This window comes from Phasianus colchicus, chromosome 4 (genome assembly GCF_987193195.1).
Source record: "Phasianus colchicus chromosome 4, bPhaCol1.hap1.1, whole genome shotgun sequence".
NCBI lineage: Eukaryota > Metazoa > Chordata > Aves > Galliformes > Phasianidae > Phasianus > Phasianus colchicus.
Window position 1 is genome coordinate 9,685,152 of NC_143439.1, and position 19,198 is coordinate 9,704,349.

A 19,198-nucleotide genomic window follows, 5' to 3' on the forward strand; every position below is an offset into this window, starting at 1 on the left:
TTCATATTCCACTTTGCTGTTTATTTCACTTCACTGAGCTCTGCAAGGTGCCAAAGATGTAATGCTTTTGATGTGATACACAGGACAAACGAGTTTCTTGTGTGGCTCCCCTTTCTGAAGTGAGTATCCGATCTTAACTGTCCAATTCAAGCAACAGTAGTCCTCGTCAAGAATTTTATGAGATGAGGACAGTTGATCAAGAAAGCTTATCTTTGAATTTCAGAATAGAAGAGACTGCAGAGCAAATGGGCTTTGGCACACATGCCGACCTTTTACTATGCTGGCCCAAACTGCTTAACTTATACTGTTATCAGCTATCAACAAATCTTGAAGGTTAAGGGCAGAAGTCAGTAGTGGAGGTGAAGGGAGAACAGATGAACATTGACAGCCTCGGCAAGTATTATTTTCCACTTAACATCCACAAGCTTACAGACATCTCTTATTCATAATATTTTGGGCAGGAAAACTAAGCAAAATACAGTATGTTTAGCTGTGTCTTAGCTCTAGAATTAAAAGATAAGCACCTGGGTTAAACAGCTCCTAGCATATGCTTCTGGCATCTAAGTCACACTAAGTATTGTAGTTTGTGATGTCACTATAAAACTTCTGTTCAGATAGACTAACAATTTATAACTTAGAAGTAAGGCGAAACATGCAACTTCCAACTTGCTCTTACCTTCCAGGACCTGCCAAATTTGATCAGAGGTGAAAAAAACAAAAAGCTGTCCTGACTCATTGCAGACACTTAATTATTTTCAAACACATTCAATGTCCCTTCTAGTTCAGTTTGCAAAATGCCTCCTAAGAGATGTAGAACAGAAAATTCTTGGCACCCTCATCTCCACTCACTCTATCAAGTATTTTGCTTACTCCAAAGTACTGAGAAAGCTTCTCTAAATGAGAATAAATCTTACTGTAATGGCTGAAGTCTGTTTCTCCTTCCATGAGTGGAGACATACAGCCTGGGGATTAGCTAGGCCTCTTTTCCCTACAAGTGATAGAAAACAGCACAGCTGGATCATCTCTAAGCTTCCCATCCTTCCCAGGATGGTGCCCGTTTTCTTCAAAGGTTTGATGAGGAGGAGAAAGAAGACTACAGAGCAAGGGTAATTAAGGGGTCAAGAAGAGATGGTTTCTCATAAATGCTGCTAGCAAGCACTGAACAACAGTTTCACATGACTTCAGAAATACTTCTCTTTTGCTGGTGAGCTCTGTACAAGCCAAGGTTCATTGGAGTTAGAAGAAAATAAAAGGTTGCACTTTTGTTGATCAGTGCTGCTAAGCAACAAAGCATAAAAACTAACGTTACCCTTTTCTTCCACTGGTTGCAATTAAAAAACTACAAATGGTATCTTAGAGCCACAGTTTCAGGCCAAGATAAACCGTTAGCTGTGTGTCTATAAAGCCCTGAGCCACACAAGTATCTGACACAACACACAAGTATTCTTGTTGTACTTACATTATGCATCCTCAGCTATCACAGCCACACTGCGAGTCAGCATAATCACGAGAATCTGTAGGTGTAGGTTTCTTTCAATATAAGAAGCAAAACAAAAATAATGTTACTCATAAAGCTAATCACTGGTTAAAGCCAATCAGTGATTATCTAAATAATTTTAAAAGGCAATAATTGAACAAGCTGTTTTTTCACTACTCTACTAGGGAAAGACCTAAGCATAAGAGAAAAAGACGACACTGAAAGTAATTAGCATACTGCAGATAAACCACCTTGTCACAGTATTTTAAGGAAGAATACATGAAATTCAGCATGAAGGGAAACTGAAAAAAAAAGTTCTGAAAAGTAAAGCTTTTGTTTTCTTGTTGCAAGTCAACAATCAGATTACAAATAAAATCACCTAGTTCCAAAGTATAACCCTCTACATTAGACTAGTTCCTCTTAACAAATCCAAAAAACAGAAAAGGGAATTTATCATAGAATCACCAAGGTTGCAAAAGACCTCCAAAATCATCCAGCCTAACCATCCACCAATATTTCCCCACTAAACCAAATCCCTTAGTACAACTTCAAAACATTTCTTTAACACCTCCAGGGACAGTGACTCTACCACCTCCCTGAACAGCCCATTCCAAAACCTGACCACTCTTTTTTGTAAGCCTCACCCAGCAAATGCTGTGTGTATCACATCAGTTTGTGAGGATCGCCAGTGAAATGACTGTAATCCTTATGCTCTCAAAAGAGAACAGACATCCTGATTGCTTCTCCTTGATGCTTCTTCTGCCTAGACTACTGTGAACATCAGCTCCTCTACTGCTTGTTTCTTCATCAGCTGAACCATTCTCTGGTGTGGCAGCAGGAAACAGAATATGCCTATCATACTTCCATTCTAAAAATGTACTGTAACTGGTTAACAATTTCTCCCTTCAAAAAAAAAAAAAAAAAATTCTCAATCCACAAATGTTGTTAATGTTCTAGTGTTTCAGTAGTGGAGCAGAGCTTAAAACTATAAGGGTATTACCACTGAGTACCTGATCTCCTTTTTGCAAGAGGAACCCTGTATCAAGTTGTATACTGTAGATTGTTCAAGTTGTATGTTCCAGGGAAACCCACTGATTTCTCTTTAAATATACCTTTTATCTACCCCTGTTCAATTATATCTCCAATGATCTGCTTCAAAATGTCCAGCACGAATAGTTTTGGAAGCATTAAGCTCTGGAAGAACGTTTCTCATTTTAACTCACAGATAATGCTATATCTTGACTGTGCATTCAGGAAGGGAACAATATAACAATGAGCAAGAAAAGAAGAAATAGGTATGTTTGTATCAGAACAGACTAGATCAATAATTATGTCCTGCCAAGTAACTCTAAGAAATAAAACTTTAGGAACGATACTACATGAGACTGATTTTTTTAAAAAGTTCATGTCTATCCTTTAGCTTTGCTCAGCCTCCCCCAAGAGATCTCAAAACTCATGAAGAGAAATGTAAAACACTGCAATTTGATATATTAGCAACATACTCAAGGAGAGCAAAATAACTGAGCAAGCATATATACAGGAAGCCATGAAATTACAAAAAGGTGAAGGCAGACTAATTTTCAGAGAGAAGTTTTCTACAACTTAAAGTAGGACATTACTGCAGAACAGTAGTCATGAAGGGGTCACTGTGTCCTGTCGCTGAAGACAGAGAGATTAGATATGAAAGGAATAAGTCACACTGGGAACATGAACTTGCTAAGAGCATTTTTCCAACCTTAAGTAACACAGACGTAAATATACATGGGGCTCAGAATAAAGACTACTGAACTGTAACCCTTATACTCTACTGACCTGCTTCAGAGGTCTGAGTAAATCACTTATCTCACACTTGTTTTTCCAGCTGTGAAACAGCACCAACATCTATTATACAGGGACCTGGGGAAAAGTTTCACACTTAGATATAACTGCAAGACTTGATAGGACACAAGAGTTTATGCATCTGGAAAGTTTGTTCCTCACCTCCCATAACAATTTAACAGCTCATTGTGTTCTCTAGCAATCTTGCTATTTTCTCATACAGTTATATGACTTTTTTACACTGCTTGGTGTAGAATTGATGAGCTGTACTTCCCATCTCAGGAAATACTGAATTGTTTACTAAATTCTAGCCTACCAGCTCAAGTTAGGCAGTCCTTCTGAACACAATGCGCTTCGTCATTTTGTTTATGTCAGTGAGGGCATAAGGAAAACGGCACATCTAAACGAATAGTTGGCTTCAAAACATTTTGTGGCTGTATTTTACCATCTAGAAAACAATCTGATTCCCACATGCGAGGCTCAGCTCATAGCTCACGCAGTACAGGTTTTCAATTTGGTAGAGGACTTACAGAAAAACAAAGCAAGGACCCTTACCTACTATGCCATTTCTGCAGATCCTTGTCAGCATGAAGCATTTCTCTGTCTACTGAAGCATGAGGCACAAACAAACACATCAAGACAACAAATCTAATTCTTCTCATTTAAGAGGAAAAGGCAGCTGAACGAAAAGTAGAATTTGCTTAAACCACTGCATTATCTGAAGTGTTCATTAGCAAATTAACTATACTTTAAGAGGAGCAACAAAACAAGAAAATAATGACCCATAGCTTGAGTAGATACATAGATCTGGGTCCAGAAAACAAATCTTGAATAACTATTCTACTACAACAGCCCTCAGTTAAACAAAGCAACAAGTTCTATTTTACTTGCCTGACAGTTCCCATGTAGAAGACAAAGAATAAAGCAGTCTCTGACACCAGAAAAAAAAAAAAAATAATGACCAACAAGAGTTGATCTAGCAGATAAGTACAAGCAAGGTCACTTTAAACACTGTCACCTGAAACAAATGGACTATCAAAAAGTTGAGCACTTACCAGTTAAAATACTGCTGCTGTCATTCATTCATTTTCCATCCGTCTTTTCCGCTACTAGGTACCATCACAATATTGTTAATTTTTAAAACTGAGAGGATGAAAGACATTGCTTTTGGTTTGGGGTACTTTTTGTCACGTTCAATAGAGACCTAAACTGTTTTTAATTATTTTTTTTTTTTTTAAGTGAAAAAAAAAAGTAGCTCTTTTACAGTTTCTAATGCAGAAAGGCAATAATCAAGGCCCTGTTCTTCAGCCACCCCTTAAACACTCCTCTCCAGGTACTTCTACATAAATGATTGCAGTAATCCCAAATCACTCACTGGGGATGCAAAGTTTAAGAAATAAGTGGTGTTAGAATACTGAAGTGCTGACAATCTATGTGGTGGAAATCACTAATATCAGCTACACTGGTGCCAAATGTTTTAATAAAGAAATGCTTTGGCTTCATGTCCTATAGAAGCCCACAATGCTCTTTGTTGGTATTTCACTACAAAAATTCAAAAGGATCCTTGCTAAAAATTATGAAATATTTTTACTTTACGTTGCAGTTTCATTTTACTTTCTGTTCATTCTTCATATTCTCAGAGTAAGATATATGGACAACAAAACATAAACCCTCATACAATGGAAGAAGTAACTGAAATGTTAGCAGCTTCATGGATATTTCTATATCGTTTAATTTATGCTACTTAAATAAGCACTTAAATACTTAATAAGACAAAGCAAAGGGAAAAAATCCTCAGCATTTTCATTCATTAATCTTTTCTGATAGTTGCATTACACCTATGAAGGAGTGAAAACTAGGAAGTAGAGAGGTCTAGCAAGATAAAGCAGACTTAGCTGAGAACAAAATATATCAACTGAAACACGGGGAAGAGAAAAAAATGTCTCCAGAAGAAAAAAAAAAAAAATAGGAAGGAAAAAAAAAAATAGAACCAAAGGAAACCAAGTCATTGCTACCCTAGAATTGTTTGAGAAATCTAGACTCAGGATGCCAGAACACAAATGCTCTGCAAAATGCACACTTGTTAGGAATCCAAACAGGTAATATTGAACTTAAATTTAAAAAACAAAAACAAACAAACAAACAAAACCCCACACCACTATCTTACATACTATAGTATGCATACAGAAAATAGCACCTAATGCCTTTTGTTAATTCATATAAGCAATAGTAGACTCATTAAAACTCCTATTAATTTAATGTTTTGTCTGCCCTCAAGAAATCAGCATTTTCCTATTTTACTCTTCATACTGAAAAGATAACCTTGCTTTCCAGTTCATGAATACCTCCAAATGCATTCCCAAGAGAAATCTACCTTAAAAAAAATAAAAAATAAATAAAAAAAGAACCCCAGCTCTTAAGTACTTTAGTCCTAAATAGTCATGTCATCTACAAGAGAGGAGAAAAGTAGGCATTTTGTTTGAATACGAAAAGCTTACTTCAGTCAAATAAGACCAAGTAAGAGATCAATTATTCTAGTATAAAAAGAGCTGTGATTAAAAACCTGGTGGATGGCACTTGTACCATATGTGTGTATTTTAAAATGTCTAATTAAACTGTGCTTTTGTATTAAAACATCCAGTTAGAATCTATGATAGGTACAATTCTCCTCTTGCAGCTTACAATAAGTATTAGCTATAGCTATATATATATATCATATACATATATAGCTATAGCTTCCCAACAGTGATTGAACTCTTTTTATATGCATACAATGTATTTAAAACTAAGACACCAGTCAGGTGCTACCAGCAGGCCCAATGTTCTTGCAGAGACTCATGAGGAAGAAAAAAGTAAATCAGAACAGAAAGTAGAAGTGTTTATCACCTCTAAGACAGTCTCACAATGAAACTGCTGCACCAACCTCTCACTCACCCTTTCAAAGCCAGTCACATTTTGACAGAGGCTCACATTTTTGACCAACAAATCCTTGATGAGGACAGACTCAAAAAAAGTATAGTTGACCAAATACCATGTGTAGTAGTCTCTGAGTGTGTATGCACATGAGCTTTGCATATACAGAATCCTACAGCATTTTTTGCTCAGTATTTTTTTGGTAGAGTACTAATACATACTAATACCAATAAATATGTATTCCATTAGTGTCTATTGTAGTGAAACATTTGAAATCACACATACAAAAACTATATTTAATATTTAATTTTACATGAAGAAATTAGCAAGAACACAGTAGAATATAATGATTAGAGACCATCCTTGAATGCTTTCAGCAGCAGGTCAGCTGCCAGTCCAGGAGACAAGACACCACTAAGAACTTTTTCTTCTAGAAGTGGAATCTTATCTTTGACTGCCAAGTGACTCCGGAAATGTTCCAACATATTTTCTTGGATGAGATTCCACATCCACACTTTCTGCTGTTTCCGTCGCTTGGCAATCAGCTCACCACTTGTGAGCATGAGGTCGCGAAATTCTGTCATTTTATCCCACATATCTGAGATCCCTTCTCCAGTCTTGGCAGAGATACGTATTACCTGTTGGATTCAGAAGAATTTTTAAAGCCAAGTAATTACTGGGCTTAAGGGTTCAATTACTGCATCAGGTAGACTGCAACAGTCAGGTAACACGTAAGGCAAGCTTGCTTCAAGACACCTACCCAATGCCGCTCAAAGCAGTTTTGTGCTGCTCACACTTTTCTCCACGAAGAATGAAAAATAAAATTAAAAAATCTCAAAGAAGCGATTGTACCAACTATAAGTAGATGTTGAGATCCATAGTTATTTGGGACAAACAGGGCTTGTCCAACTGCTTGTATAACAAGTGAGAATCATTTTAAATATGGTCTTTAGCTAAAAATGTACAGTGTTGCTGTTTTACATAAATGTAAACTTGATTATGTATGCTGGTAGCCAGACTCTGATAGCTACCCTTCTGCACTTAAACTATTCTGGAAACGAGACGTTAAACTTCTTTTTACATATGCTTCCCAGACTAGGAATTCATTCTGCTGCAGTATTTTAGACATCCAACAGAACCTTTTAAACTGAACTGTTTTTATCTTTTCTAAGAAAAAAATCCCTCCAATCTGATGGCTGAAGTCCCTACACATCAATATTTCCTTTTTTTTTTTTTAGTCAAACAATGCCATCACTGAAACAGAGACAGATTTCTGATAACCTGTTTAATTCTGGTCTCAAACAGGTGTTCTGGGTCACATTTATAAGGCTTAACAAACAGGAACCCATGCAGAAATATCAGCTGCTTATAAGAAGGTGATGAACTAAACACACAGAGCAATGAAAAGCAAAGAAACGTATCTGATTACGCTTGCAACAATTTACACTGTTAAAAATCTTATCTGAAAGAGAATTCAGTATTAGAAACTCTTCTGCACTAACTTCAGTCACTGCATTTCTCATCACAATGACTAGCAACTCTAATCTGATCTAGAAACAAACGTGACAAAACAATGGTTAAGCCTCAGGCAGCTCAGCTGATGTAAAATTAATTCAAGGGATCAGTTTTAGGCAGTGTAGAGCAAATCTCCTTCATATATTCACATACAGAGTGAGAATGCGTGCACATCTACTTATATTAGTACTGAATCTTTTTCTTAATGATTTACTGTTACCTTTTAATATATAAGATAACACATCAATACTAAAAGGACTTGGGATGACAAAGCCAATAATTTAGACATTGTACATACAATCAGGTGAGGTTCCTGTTCATAAGAACTTCTATTACGTGTTTTAAAAAAGAAGCAAAAAATGAACAAGTCAAAGAACAAAGATAATCATAGGTTTGAGAATTATAAGAAGGGAAAAAATAGCTCACAGGACATTTTAAGATATGCATAATTTGCCAAAAGCAAGACAAGGTAGTATAACTACAACTCATGTTAGAAATTGGTCTGTTAGCACTGAGATTGTAGCTCACAACAGAAACCACAGCGGGCAGAACCATGGCTTTGCAGTGCCTCATGCAGCATGCCTTGAGATCAGAGGTGAAATAGAAACAGCAACAAACAAGTCTCTCATACAGTCTAAAAAAGCTAAGCAATCATACTAAACTTCTTATAAAAGAGCTCAGACAGACTTATACAGCTAGGTGAGACAGTAACACCTGTAAATCATTCAACGCTTTCTGGGAAAACAAAAACAAACAAAACACTTCAACAAAAATGCCATAGCAAAGTATACACACCTTTGGTCTCCAAACCTTCGAACGCTTGCGAAGCAGTTTCATAGCACTAACATATTCAGCTTGTATTCTCCGTGCAGGCACAATTAAATCACCATCAGCTTTATTTATAGCAACTAGATCTGCCATCTCAATTATACCCCGTTTGATACCCTGAACAGAGTATGGAGAGAAATCATGAATACCAGAATAGCTGCAACGCACTGAGTTAATCATGGAAAGCGGGTCAGAAAAGCTTGGTTTTGGTGGCTCCTGCTGGAGGGTGGTTGGATATACTAGTCATGCAATAGTTGTACCAGTGGCCTCTATCAGCACCAGTTATTATTCTGACACTGGGATGCTACATATGGATACCAGAGTTTGCATGAGTGACTATTTTATGCACAGAGACTTAAGTTTAACAAAAACATGACCAAGTTTGAAAAACTAGTTATATTGTTTTCCTGAAATAAAAGAACACTCCAATAAATCATATATAGCCAGTAAATATCAAAATCTTACAACCCAGCACTTCCTACATATGGAAAAAAAATCAGATCCCAATTGCGTGATAAATTGGTAAGACATTGAAAAGACTCCAGTAACAGCAGTGTAATTGACAACATGCTACTGAAATGAACTTCCTGCATAGACTACATTCCTAGACTTAAATTTCTCTTTCTAAGCTTAGGCAGTACTTAAAAAGAGAACAACAAAAATACCTGTAATTCATCACCACCCGCGGGTGGCAGCACTAATATAAACATATCAACCATATCAGCCACAGCAAATTCTGACTGTCCCACACCTGAAAAATTAAATCCAAAGTTTACCACTTCTGACAAGCTTTCACAGTCACATTAATGACAACATTTATAACAAATAATTGTTATAACACTTATAACAAATAAACAGTTTGGCACATCTTGACAGTGGGTATCCATTTTTACCCAGTGACCTTGTGTAATAGCAGGAGCAAAATTCAAGACGAAAGATAACAATGTTTCAAGTTAGAGACACATAAGATAACAGATATCAGAGCAGGATATCTAGAAAAAAATCCTAAGCACCTACCTACAGTTTCCACAAGAACAACATTGTAGCCTCCTCCTTCGCACAGCAGAATGGCTTCATTTGTAGTCCTTGTTACACCTCCTAATGTCCCCCTGGTTGGAGATGGTCTGATGTATGCATTCATGTCTCTTGACAACTCAGTCATCCGCGTTTTATCACCCAGTAAAGAACCTTAAAAATTTACTATTTTACTATTAAATGTGCAAAACATTCAGATCTCCCTTTCCTGTTCCCTGCCACCCCTGAAACGAGCAAGAAAAAGTTACTGGCTCTTCTTCGCAGAAAAAAGTTACTGCCTGGCTTTTCAGAAGCTGGAAAGGCCTGACAAGCAGATCTTACTCCTACAAAATATGAAGAATTTCTTCTAGGTCAGAGCAGATTCTGAAATTTCTAAATAGCTTTTTTTGTGGCTTACACATAGCAGGCCACAAAATTCATCTTTACCGTTTCTTTCCAAAAAGACAAATTCCCACATTATGACCCTGGTATTTGTTGGTGGTGTTGGATTTTACTTGTTTAACATACGTTCCATAAGATGAGAGATGCTCAGTTCACGTAAGCGGTACAATCCTGGCATATTGCCTTTCTACTGATGTGTCCTGAATGTACACACACACAAACATAATCCTTCTTAGTTCTAAGTCATTGTAGACTGTAATTTGTTTCTTTTTAAATAGTTCCACTGCAGCACCTTCCCACAAAGTCTCGTTTTAAGAGCGACAGATTACAGCCACACAACCCTGAAGAATCTCAAATTTTAAAAAACCACCAATCTGCACTACAAGTCCGCCAAACTGCAACAATACTGCAGCAGGAAACTGTGACACTGAGGCAGTCATCTCAAATCTATAAATTCTTATCGAAAACTAATGAGTTGAGAATTATTGCAAGCTAATATATGCATCTGGATAGCAGTATACTCTAAATTAAAGTTATAAACAGGCATGTGCTTGCTACCTAGTGATCCTCATTATCACTTTTGAAATATAATTAAAATTAATGCCAATAAACAGATAAATAAAACCTGAGAGAGAAAAAACAGCAGTTAACTATAGTTTCAGACCAAAAAAAAAAAAAAAAAAAAGATATAAAAGAGCATTCAAATACTGGAGAAGAGTAAGAGTAAGTGACAAAATCAGGACATTGGTGCCTAATTCTCAATTTCACATTGTATGGGAAAAATGAAAAAACTGACATAATGTTAGTTTTTAATATCTTATAGGCACCCTAACTTATCCTGCATTTGCCCCAAAGAGATATTTATACATTTCAAAATATATTAGAAACCTGACTGAAACATTAAGACCTACTTACCACCACTTGTACTAGAGGACGGGTCAACAGCCAGCACTGACACTTTGTGTCCTCTTTCTGTAAGCATTTTCCCAAAGCATTCAATGAAAGTTGATTTCCCAGCACCAGGAGGACCAGATAACCCTAAATAAGCACATTAAGAAAACAGCAAGAAGACACAAAAGCCTCACCTTGTTAATAGAATAAATAACACACCACATAAACGCTGTCAATGACAATTTGAAAACAATTCACGTTATATCACAACAAAGATAAATAAAAGGATGTGCCATGATTGATATACCCAACTAAGCACTTGTAATTAGCTTAACATACACCTTGGTTCATCCAAGACAGCAATGCTGACTTCAGCACGCCTCATGCTATCCATACTATTACGTATTCATCCAGCCCTATTTCCTCCCTTCCAAGAAACATAACTACAATAGCTTATAGCCCCAAACTTTAAAAAAGTAATAACCTAAAACTCTATTTTTCAGATTTACTTTGAAGGGCTACTGTGCAATTTGCCAGCATTTCAAAGCATGTAAGATAAGCTTGATAATTTGACTAAATATTTCTCATGCTTCCCACGCTCAAATTCTCATTTTTAATGCTTTTGTACACAGGAAAGATAGCAACTTGGCATGACAAGTTCTTCTCCTTCACAAGGGAAGAACATTCTAGAGTTTCTAAGAGAACTAGGTTCAACTCTCCTCAGATGAAAAGTTGCTGCTTGAAGGCAATGTAATAAAGCAGAAAGATACATATTTTTTTCTTATGGATTTTTTGAAAGAATTCAGAACGTACTCAAAGAAAACACGAACTCTGGGATAAGACCAGATCTGTTTAGCAACATTCTTCCCTAAGTTTAGATGACAGCTACATCAATCTGCTAACTACCTATCATTTCAGTTCATAATGCATATCAAAACAAACACCACCAACAACAAAAAATAAAAATAAAACAAATAAAAAAAATAGAAAAAACAAACAATCCACAACAATAACTATCCCACAACAACTAAAGAAGCATAAATTACTTCTACAGTTCCTTCAAGAACTTTTCCAGCCCAAGCCATAACTTCACTGGCAGTAGAAGCAATCAGAATTATCAGAAATCATAAGAAACTAACAATGCAAAATTACAGAGGACAACGTTTAAATTACAATAGTGATAATGAAAGGTGAACACTGTCATTCTGCCAAAGCAACTACTGAACAGGCATAAAAGGACTAACCCACTCTAAAGGCAAGCGGCTTTCCTTGATTTAACTTTTCTTGTTCCCTGTGGTAGGATAATACCTTCTGAAGGAGCACCTGGGCTACTTTCTTTTTCCTAGTCTGAGTTGATTCTATCAGTGTAATGGCTTCAGCTAAACAGGCTCTGTGACCCTGGACGAGCCCATTGTAAAGTCTGTCTATAAGTCCTTTTTCTCTGTTGGAAAGCCCTTCTGCTTCCTGCTCAGGGGCACTCTGGTAACACAGCTCTCTGCTCAAACACTTTGACAAACACATCTGTTTTGAACAATGTAGGTGCACTGGTGTAAGAGACTCAATGCACAGGAAATCTGATCTGGAAATGCAAGTCAAGTTCTTGAAGTAAGTTCTTTTAGAGAAATAACGATGAGGGAATCTCAGCAGTACAGAAGGGATCTTCATTTTGTTTGGAGTACCAGAGATATATCACTGCACTTCGGTTTGCAGAAACCCTAAGGAGAGAGGAAAACGTTTTTACTTCCTTCTAAGAACTCAAATGTGCTCGTGAGGATGTGGATAAAACACATACGCAGGCACACATCAGCTATTTCATCTCAGCCTACCATCTTAAGCAAAAAAGATCATTCTCTACTCCCACTGGAAAAAACAAAACAAAACAAGGACAAAAACAATGCTATGGAATCATCAATAGCATCACATCACTTTATTACTGCACGTAACAAATGAAGGCATTATTTGCTGAATAATCAGATAATTAAAAAGCACTTCAAAGTACAACAGCCTCCAGCAGCGCACAGACCAGCCTAAAGACCTAGGAACAAGCACAGCAAACCCACGCTCGCACACGTTAAGCCGGCACATGCTTTACTTTGATGAGGGCAGGGCTTTACAAACTAACGACGCGTTATTTCCAGACAAAGCACGGCCACGACACGAGAACGTTTAGCAGCATTTAGCATAGCACGGATACGCTGTGAGCCTGCTCCGACCGAGCCCAGCCAGCAGCGGCCCGAGCCCCAGAGGCACCCACAACCGCTTGCCTCTCGGCGACGCTCCCGCAGGTCAGGACGGCGCCCACGCCGTTCGGTTCCCGCCTCTGGGACCGACGGTCGGTGAAGGACCACCGCCACGCGCCAGCCCTTCAGGGGCGCGCACACCGCAGCGCCGCGCCGCTACCCGCCGTCCCCTCACCGGCGACAGCCCGCAGCACCTACCGGCGGCCGCCCCAACCCCGGGGAAGTGACGCCTTCACACCGTGCCGGAACTCCCGAGCAGAGTCCGCCCCGGCGCCGGGAAACGTGGCGGCGCCCGGTAGGGGCTGCTCTGAGGGAGCGCGGCGCGCGCGTCGCTTCTCGCGCTCAGCCGCAGCCGTTAGGACCGGCACGGGGATGGCGCGTGAGGGGCCGTTAGACACTAACGGCGCCCAGTCAGAGCCCCGCAGCTGCTGACGGTGGAGGGGACTGCAAAACCGCATTCAACTCCTGACGTCTTGCAAACGGCTAATCGGAATTTCTGCACGACCATTACATGTTCTTCGAGAAGAAATGCTTAAGGCCCGACTATTTATTCGTTTATACTTCTTCCTTGTATTCATTAAGCTCAACGACCGCATTTTAAACGTTCAAGAAATCAGAGAAGTGAAGGAGAGAATGTTCAGTTTTTGGTGTACAGTCATCTTATGGACCAGAATTAAACAGTGCACGCAGCAGTTCAGAACATGCGGTGTTCTATGCCAGCAGCTGCACTTCATTCTGATATGACCATGAGAAACCACAGGTGTATTCTACAATTCTTTTCCTGGAAGAACCACTTCAAGACACTTGAACAATTGGGATTTCCTGGTTGAACCAGTATTTAAGTGAGCTGTTTTCATCCTCCTCTCCTAAACTCCAGTTTTAAACAGTCTCCCCACGTCAGACAGACTCTGTATTGCACTGCAGTTTACATTCACCTGTTCTCTCAGAGCACTGGAACAGAGATTGCACAGGTCTCCTGCAATTGTGCACTTTCCTCACCTCTCTGATCTTATCCTACTCTGACTTCACATAAAACAGACTAAGTGCTTCCATAGAAGCTGGACCATATTTCATCTTCTTGATCTACTCTCTGTCCCAGTATAGCGTCCTCCTGTTTCCCATGTGGTCTTTTAATGTACATGACCAGACATGCCTCTTTTTGGTCTTTATTACACCCACTCCAACACATTTTGGTTAAAACCACTGTTTTGTGCTTTCTGACCTCCAACATACACAGCTCTCTTGGCACACATGTACTGTTGATTACTTACAAAATTACAGTCATAGTTCTGAGCCAGTACTATAACAGTCCTGCTACAAGTTGTTAAAAAGCATCATGAAATGGAGTAGAGGGGTGTGGGATGCACATATCTTTGAACAAAATATGCAACTGGATCCCAAAATAAAAGAAAAAAAAAGAGTCTTCTGTAACTTGTTGCAACACAAGCAGTAATACCATTAGCATCTTTGCCTAATTCTACCATGCAAATTTACATTCCATTTAATTCGGCTTCCCCATGCAGTTTCAGCTGGATCCTTTTGTTCTTCCCTTCTCTGGAAGAGCTCAGATTTCCACGGCTCTGCTCATCTCCTTCTTAAGAAGTCCAGAAGCAATTTTTGTGCACATTATTGTCAGCATTTAAGACATTCATGGAAACAGCTATAAGCTACATGCTGCATAGGCACGTACAAAAGTGAAATCCTCAATGATGTAAATGAAAAACGCTGAGAAAAAATTACATCAAGATGCATAATTAAATGAACAGCACCAGCCAGAAACGCACCAGCTTTTTCCTGAGTGTATGAAGATGTACTTTTGCTATATGTAGGAATTACCTGGATTGGTCCCCCTCTCTAGATGTTTAGCAGTTCAGCAAGGCTACACTTAGTACTGGTTATGGTTACAAGATAATTATATTCATGTTACAAGAAATGATGTTTATGCAGAGATAAGGCTTTATTCATTTATTCCACACCACTTCATTCTCCCCTTGCAAGGATGGGAGGGATATTTATAAGAAGGCTCAGCCATTCCCTTTCTCTGCTATGCCATCTTACTAAATGATCTTCCCATTATGAAAAACAATTTCAGTGACAATTCCTACACTGCCTACTCATACTGCACTTATAGTACTGTGTTAAAAGTCTGTTTTTCTCTCTCACTCATGTGCTCCAACTTTTCTCCCTTCTGCCTCTCATAGTTCACCCTGCTTAATTGCAAATGCATGCTTTTGGCTAGTATGATTACAACCAGACTAGTGGTTTTATTGCTAATATAGTTAGTTCAAGAAAAATAAAACCATACTTCTTAGACCACATTAAACATTTTGGCTGACATAACAGAGATCCATACTAAGCATCCAAACTATCAAGCTTTCTTCCCCAAACACTATACACCTGTCTCCCAGAGACAGCAACACAGTACTTCTTCCCCTTTCACAGCTGCCAAATGCACTACATCCCAATGCACCAAGAGGGGTTGTCTACTGCAACCTACCACTGCCAACCACAAGCAACAAGCCAGCCTTAATCTTTGGTGCAAGTTAAATCCTGCCAATGTGTCAGGTATAGGTAAGTTACAGAATAATAGTAGTCCCTACTCAGTACAAACTAAAACTGCAGTGACTGAATGACTGCTTGTTCTTTGTTTCAGAGGACAGTCCTCAATTCATTCCAGTTCGCACACAGAGAAGACTAAACTAATCTGAGCTTCACAGAGCAACACTAAGCAAGGCATCTTCCGATTACCAGCCTTGTTTTCAGTGAAGAGCATAAAACTTCGAATAAGAACAGTTTCAGAACTTAAAAAAAAATCCTTCTGCATCATTTTAAAGAAAATTGGACATCTGAAAAAAAAATACAGCAGGAAACATTCGCATCAGAAAGTTCACCCATTTAAATGCAAAACCCAAAGCCTTGGCTCATGATATGTTTGTGACTTAGTTAAGGAAAGAGCCTAAAAGAAACAATCTCCAAATCCCCAAAGGCTCATTAACAGTTACACACAACCAGATGTTTACTGTGTAAAGCCTTTGAGACAGAAGCACAAGTCAGCCCTTTGGTTAGGTCTGGGGGACAAAAGCCTTACCCCAGCTTTCTCAACTAGCAACCTACAAACAGGAAACGACTCTAATGGTTGAGCAGAGTCACTGTACCCATGCTAGAAAGGAGCGGTAACACTGTGAGAGCTGCTAAAGCTGTCTGTTGAATTTCTTCACAGAATTTTAGGGCAGTGACTTCAAGTTGTCTTTTTGGTATTAACTGAGCTATAACTGCACGTTAATAAGAAATTGCATCACACCCTCTAAAGGAAAATTTCCTACTGATCATACAGAAGTTTTTCCAACTGTTCACAATGAACTGCCTTGCATTAAATGAAATGTAAAAGATTAAAAAGTTTATCTTCTAGAAGCAGTTATGTTTTCTTATGTTTGCTTGTAAAAGCAAACTAAATTATGTTGTCCAAGACTGATTCATTCTTAAGAATTGTAAGCCAGGAAAGCTAAGTCACTTGCCAGTAAAATATTGCCCATAAAATACTATCATTTTTTCTTTGTATTAATAAAAAAAAAATAGTTTAAGGAGTACATTTTCCTCCACAGCCTCCAGTGAGTCATGATATCAAAATATTTCTCACACAGGGCATCACTGCACAGCTGGAAAGGAAACCATTAATTGCCTCCTGATTATTTTCAGCATAGCAATAAAATCATAGCAAGCATATTCAAATACAGTAAGCATAATAAAATCTGGTGCTTGACTTCTATAAAGCATCCTCATTCCCAGCAACTTTATGCCTATGGAAATCATTAATTGGTGGCAATTTCCAAGTTCTTTCGGACTTGACAAAGTTTGTACCAAAGGCTGATGCTTACAAGGGACTAAATCCTGCCTTCTCCTCCCACTCCAGTATGCAAAAAAAATTCCTTAGATCGGATGAAATTAGCACAATCCAAGATATAGGAAAAATTAAATATTTGCAGTTCAGGCCAAATTTCCAATAGAAACAGGTAAGCCTGATTCCTGCAGTCCATGTAAAAATCTTAAACATGAGGCTATTGTTTATCTTGCAAGTACTTTTGGTTCCTTGCAAGTGCAATGTACATTGTGCTCGTATGCTTACTCTCCAATAGGCCCACATTATGCAAAGCTTCAGTCTTCTTAAGATCACTAAATTTTGCACTGTAAATGTCTCCTTTCCAGGCAACCATAGCAAATAGAGAAGAATCTTTCATCTTTGTCTAAGATTCAATGTTATGAGATCAACTTACCCAAAACAGTAGTAACACAACATTGCAAAGGGCTGGTAATCTAACTTAGAAATGGCTTTTAAAAAATGTCTGTTTGTGTTGTGCATTGTTCCTCTATGCCATCAAATAAACACCTTTATGTCAGTATATCTGCATTTACAAAACTTATGCTAATGCTACAAAATATTATGCCACAGAATGAAAATAAAGGATAAGTGTTTAAAATTTTAAGACAAAGCAAGCAAGCAAAAAAAAAGGTAAATTACAAAATAAAAGTAACATCCGTAACAGATTCAGCTACATTAGAATCAACATCTAGAATACAAAATGCAGGAAAATGTTTGTTTCTAGCACCAACTGACAGGAATCTAACACAGACACCAGGAACTCTACCATTCAAAATTTTTTTTTTTTTTTTTTTTTTTTTAAGATCTAGTTTACATATTAGGCCCTCATTTAGAAAATAACTCTTTTCCAAAAGTCACCCTCTCTCATTCCTTTATTATATTATGGTTCCAATAAACTGTGTCTCACCAGCACTGTCCTTCCCCCTCAGTGGCAATTAAGTGCTATTTCTGCTATATAATAAATAATTTCTATCTTTAGCATATAGAAACAAAAATGATAAACAATTCACGCGTATCTTGCCTCCAAGATCATTTCCTTCTTTTGGCCAGGAGGGGAAGCTAATGCTATGTATTTTAGTCACACAGCTTGGATACATTCTGAACACAAAACAATTTATTATTACCTCATCATCACAATGACAAATCTATCCTCTTTGGTCACAGCAGCGTCTTAACAACCTGAGGAAGAATCTCATTCAACATTTATGTGGGATCATTCAGCTGGATTCAGAATGTGAAATAGTGAAGTGACACATGTGCCAGCATGAGTTCCATCTTAGTTGGCTTATTCACATAAGACCAGTGGAAATGGGCTGTAATCCTTTAGGAGAACCTTTACAATCAGTTTCAGCCTTTTCAACAGAATTTTGCTGTTTCCTTTTCTATAATTGCTGCAGTAAATTAGTGATCTCCCTACAATATACTATGGATATATATATACTGATGTCATCTTATTTCCTACAAAAGACAGACAAATACAGAGTTTTAACCAGTAGTTCTATTTCCGTGTTTAGGAGACCTACACAAATTAGTAGTACAGGGAACAGGTTTCAAACTTCATATAAAAGGTATGCAGTTGTCATATACCATAAATATTTATTCAATATCTTTTTGTTATACCAGTGAGAATGAAACAATTTATGATTCACCTCAGATGATTCACCATCAGTACCCTTCTTCATTTTGAGACCACATTCAATTGTTTTGCAATATTAGAAATAAAAGGAAGGAGGGACAGAAAGTTTTTCTTTCTAAACAAATATTCTATTTTAGTGTATCAGCAAACAGAAACAGCTATTTTGTTGATAAAAGCTAATCCACTGGCAATATTAGACTGCTTCACAGTACCATAGAAAGAAACCAATAGTCAGATATCAAAAGCTGTACCTGTTTCTCTTTAAAATTTTCTAGTTTTGCACCCACTTGCCTCTAATTTGGCATTGTCTCAGACTGTCCATTCTGAAAAGGCCAGCAACTGAACCAGATCCCAGGAGTGCTCCAACTCTCCAAGTATCCAAGAAGCATCACAGACACCTGTTCTATTCCCAACAGGAATTTTTCTAGCAATCTCCAATGGTCAAGTCTCCAAAACCACCCAGACAACTTGTTATGGCATTTTGCTACTTTTACTGTTCGGAACTGTACCAAATCCACATTAATCCCAATCTCCGCAGTTTAAGACCACTATTTCTTGTCCCATTCTCTGTAAAGGGGAAAAAAGCA

General features: G+C 38.0%; 1 protein-coding gene across 12 annotated transcripts in view; it reads right to left on the reverse strand.

Moving 5' to 3' along the window:
• Positions 1-13,499, reverse strand: part of MMAA (metabolism of cobalamin associated A) — a 30,567-nt gene extending 17,068 nt beyond the window's left edge. For 4 of the 12 annotated variants that reach the window (XR_016465783.1, XR_016465790.1, XR_016465784.1 and 1 more), the window contains exons 1-6: positions 12,103-12,607; positions 10,883-11,005; positions 9,569-9,739; positions 9,217-9,302; positions 8,519-8,668; positions 1,460-6,846 (exon numbers count right to left, since the gene is read on the reverse strand). Coding sequence is in view for 1 of the 12 variants with exons in the window: in XM_031588850.2 (XP_031444710.1) it covers positions 6,559-6,846; positions 8,519-8,668; positions 9,217-9,302; positions 9,569-9,739; positions 10,883-11,005; positions 12,103-12,523 (1,239 nt within the window). In the remaining 11 variants the exon portion in view is untranslated. Of the gene's footprint in view, positions 1-1,003; positions 6,847-8,518; positions 8,669-9,216; positions 9,303-9,568; positions 9,740-10,882; positions 11,006-12,102; positions 12,608-13,296 lie in introns of those variants that run through there. The other 8 variants (XR_016465791.1, XR_016465788.1, XR_016465787.1 and 5 more) reach the window with 8 other exon arrangements.
• Positions 13,500-19,198: the final 5,699 nt, after the last annotated feature.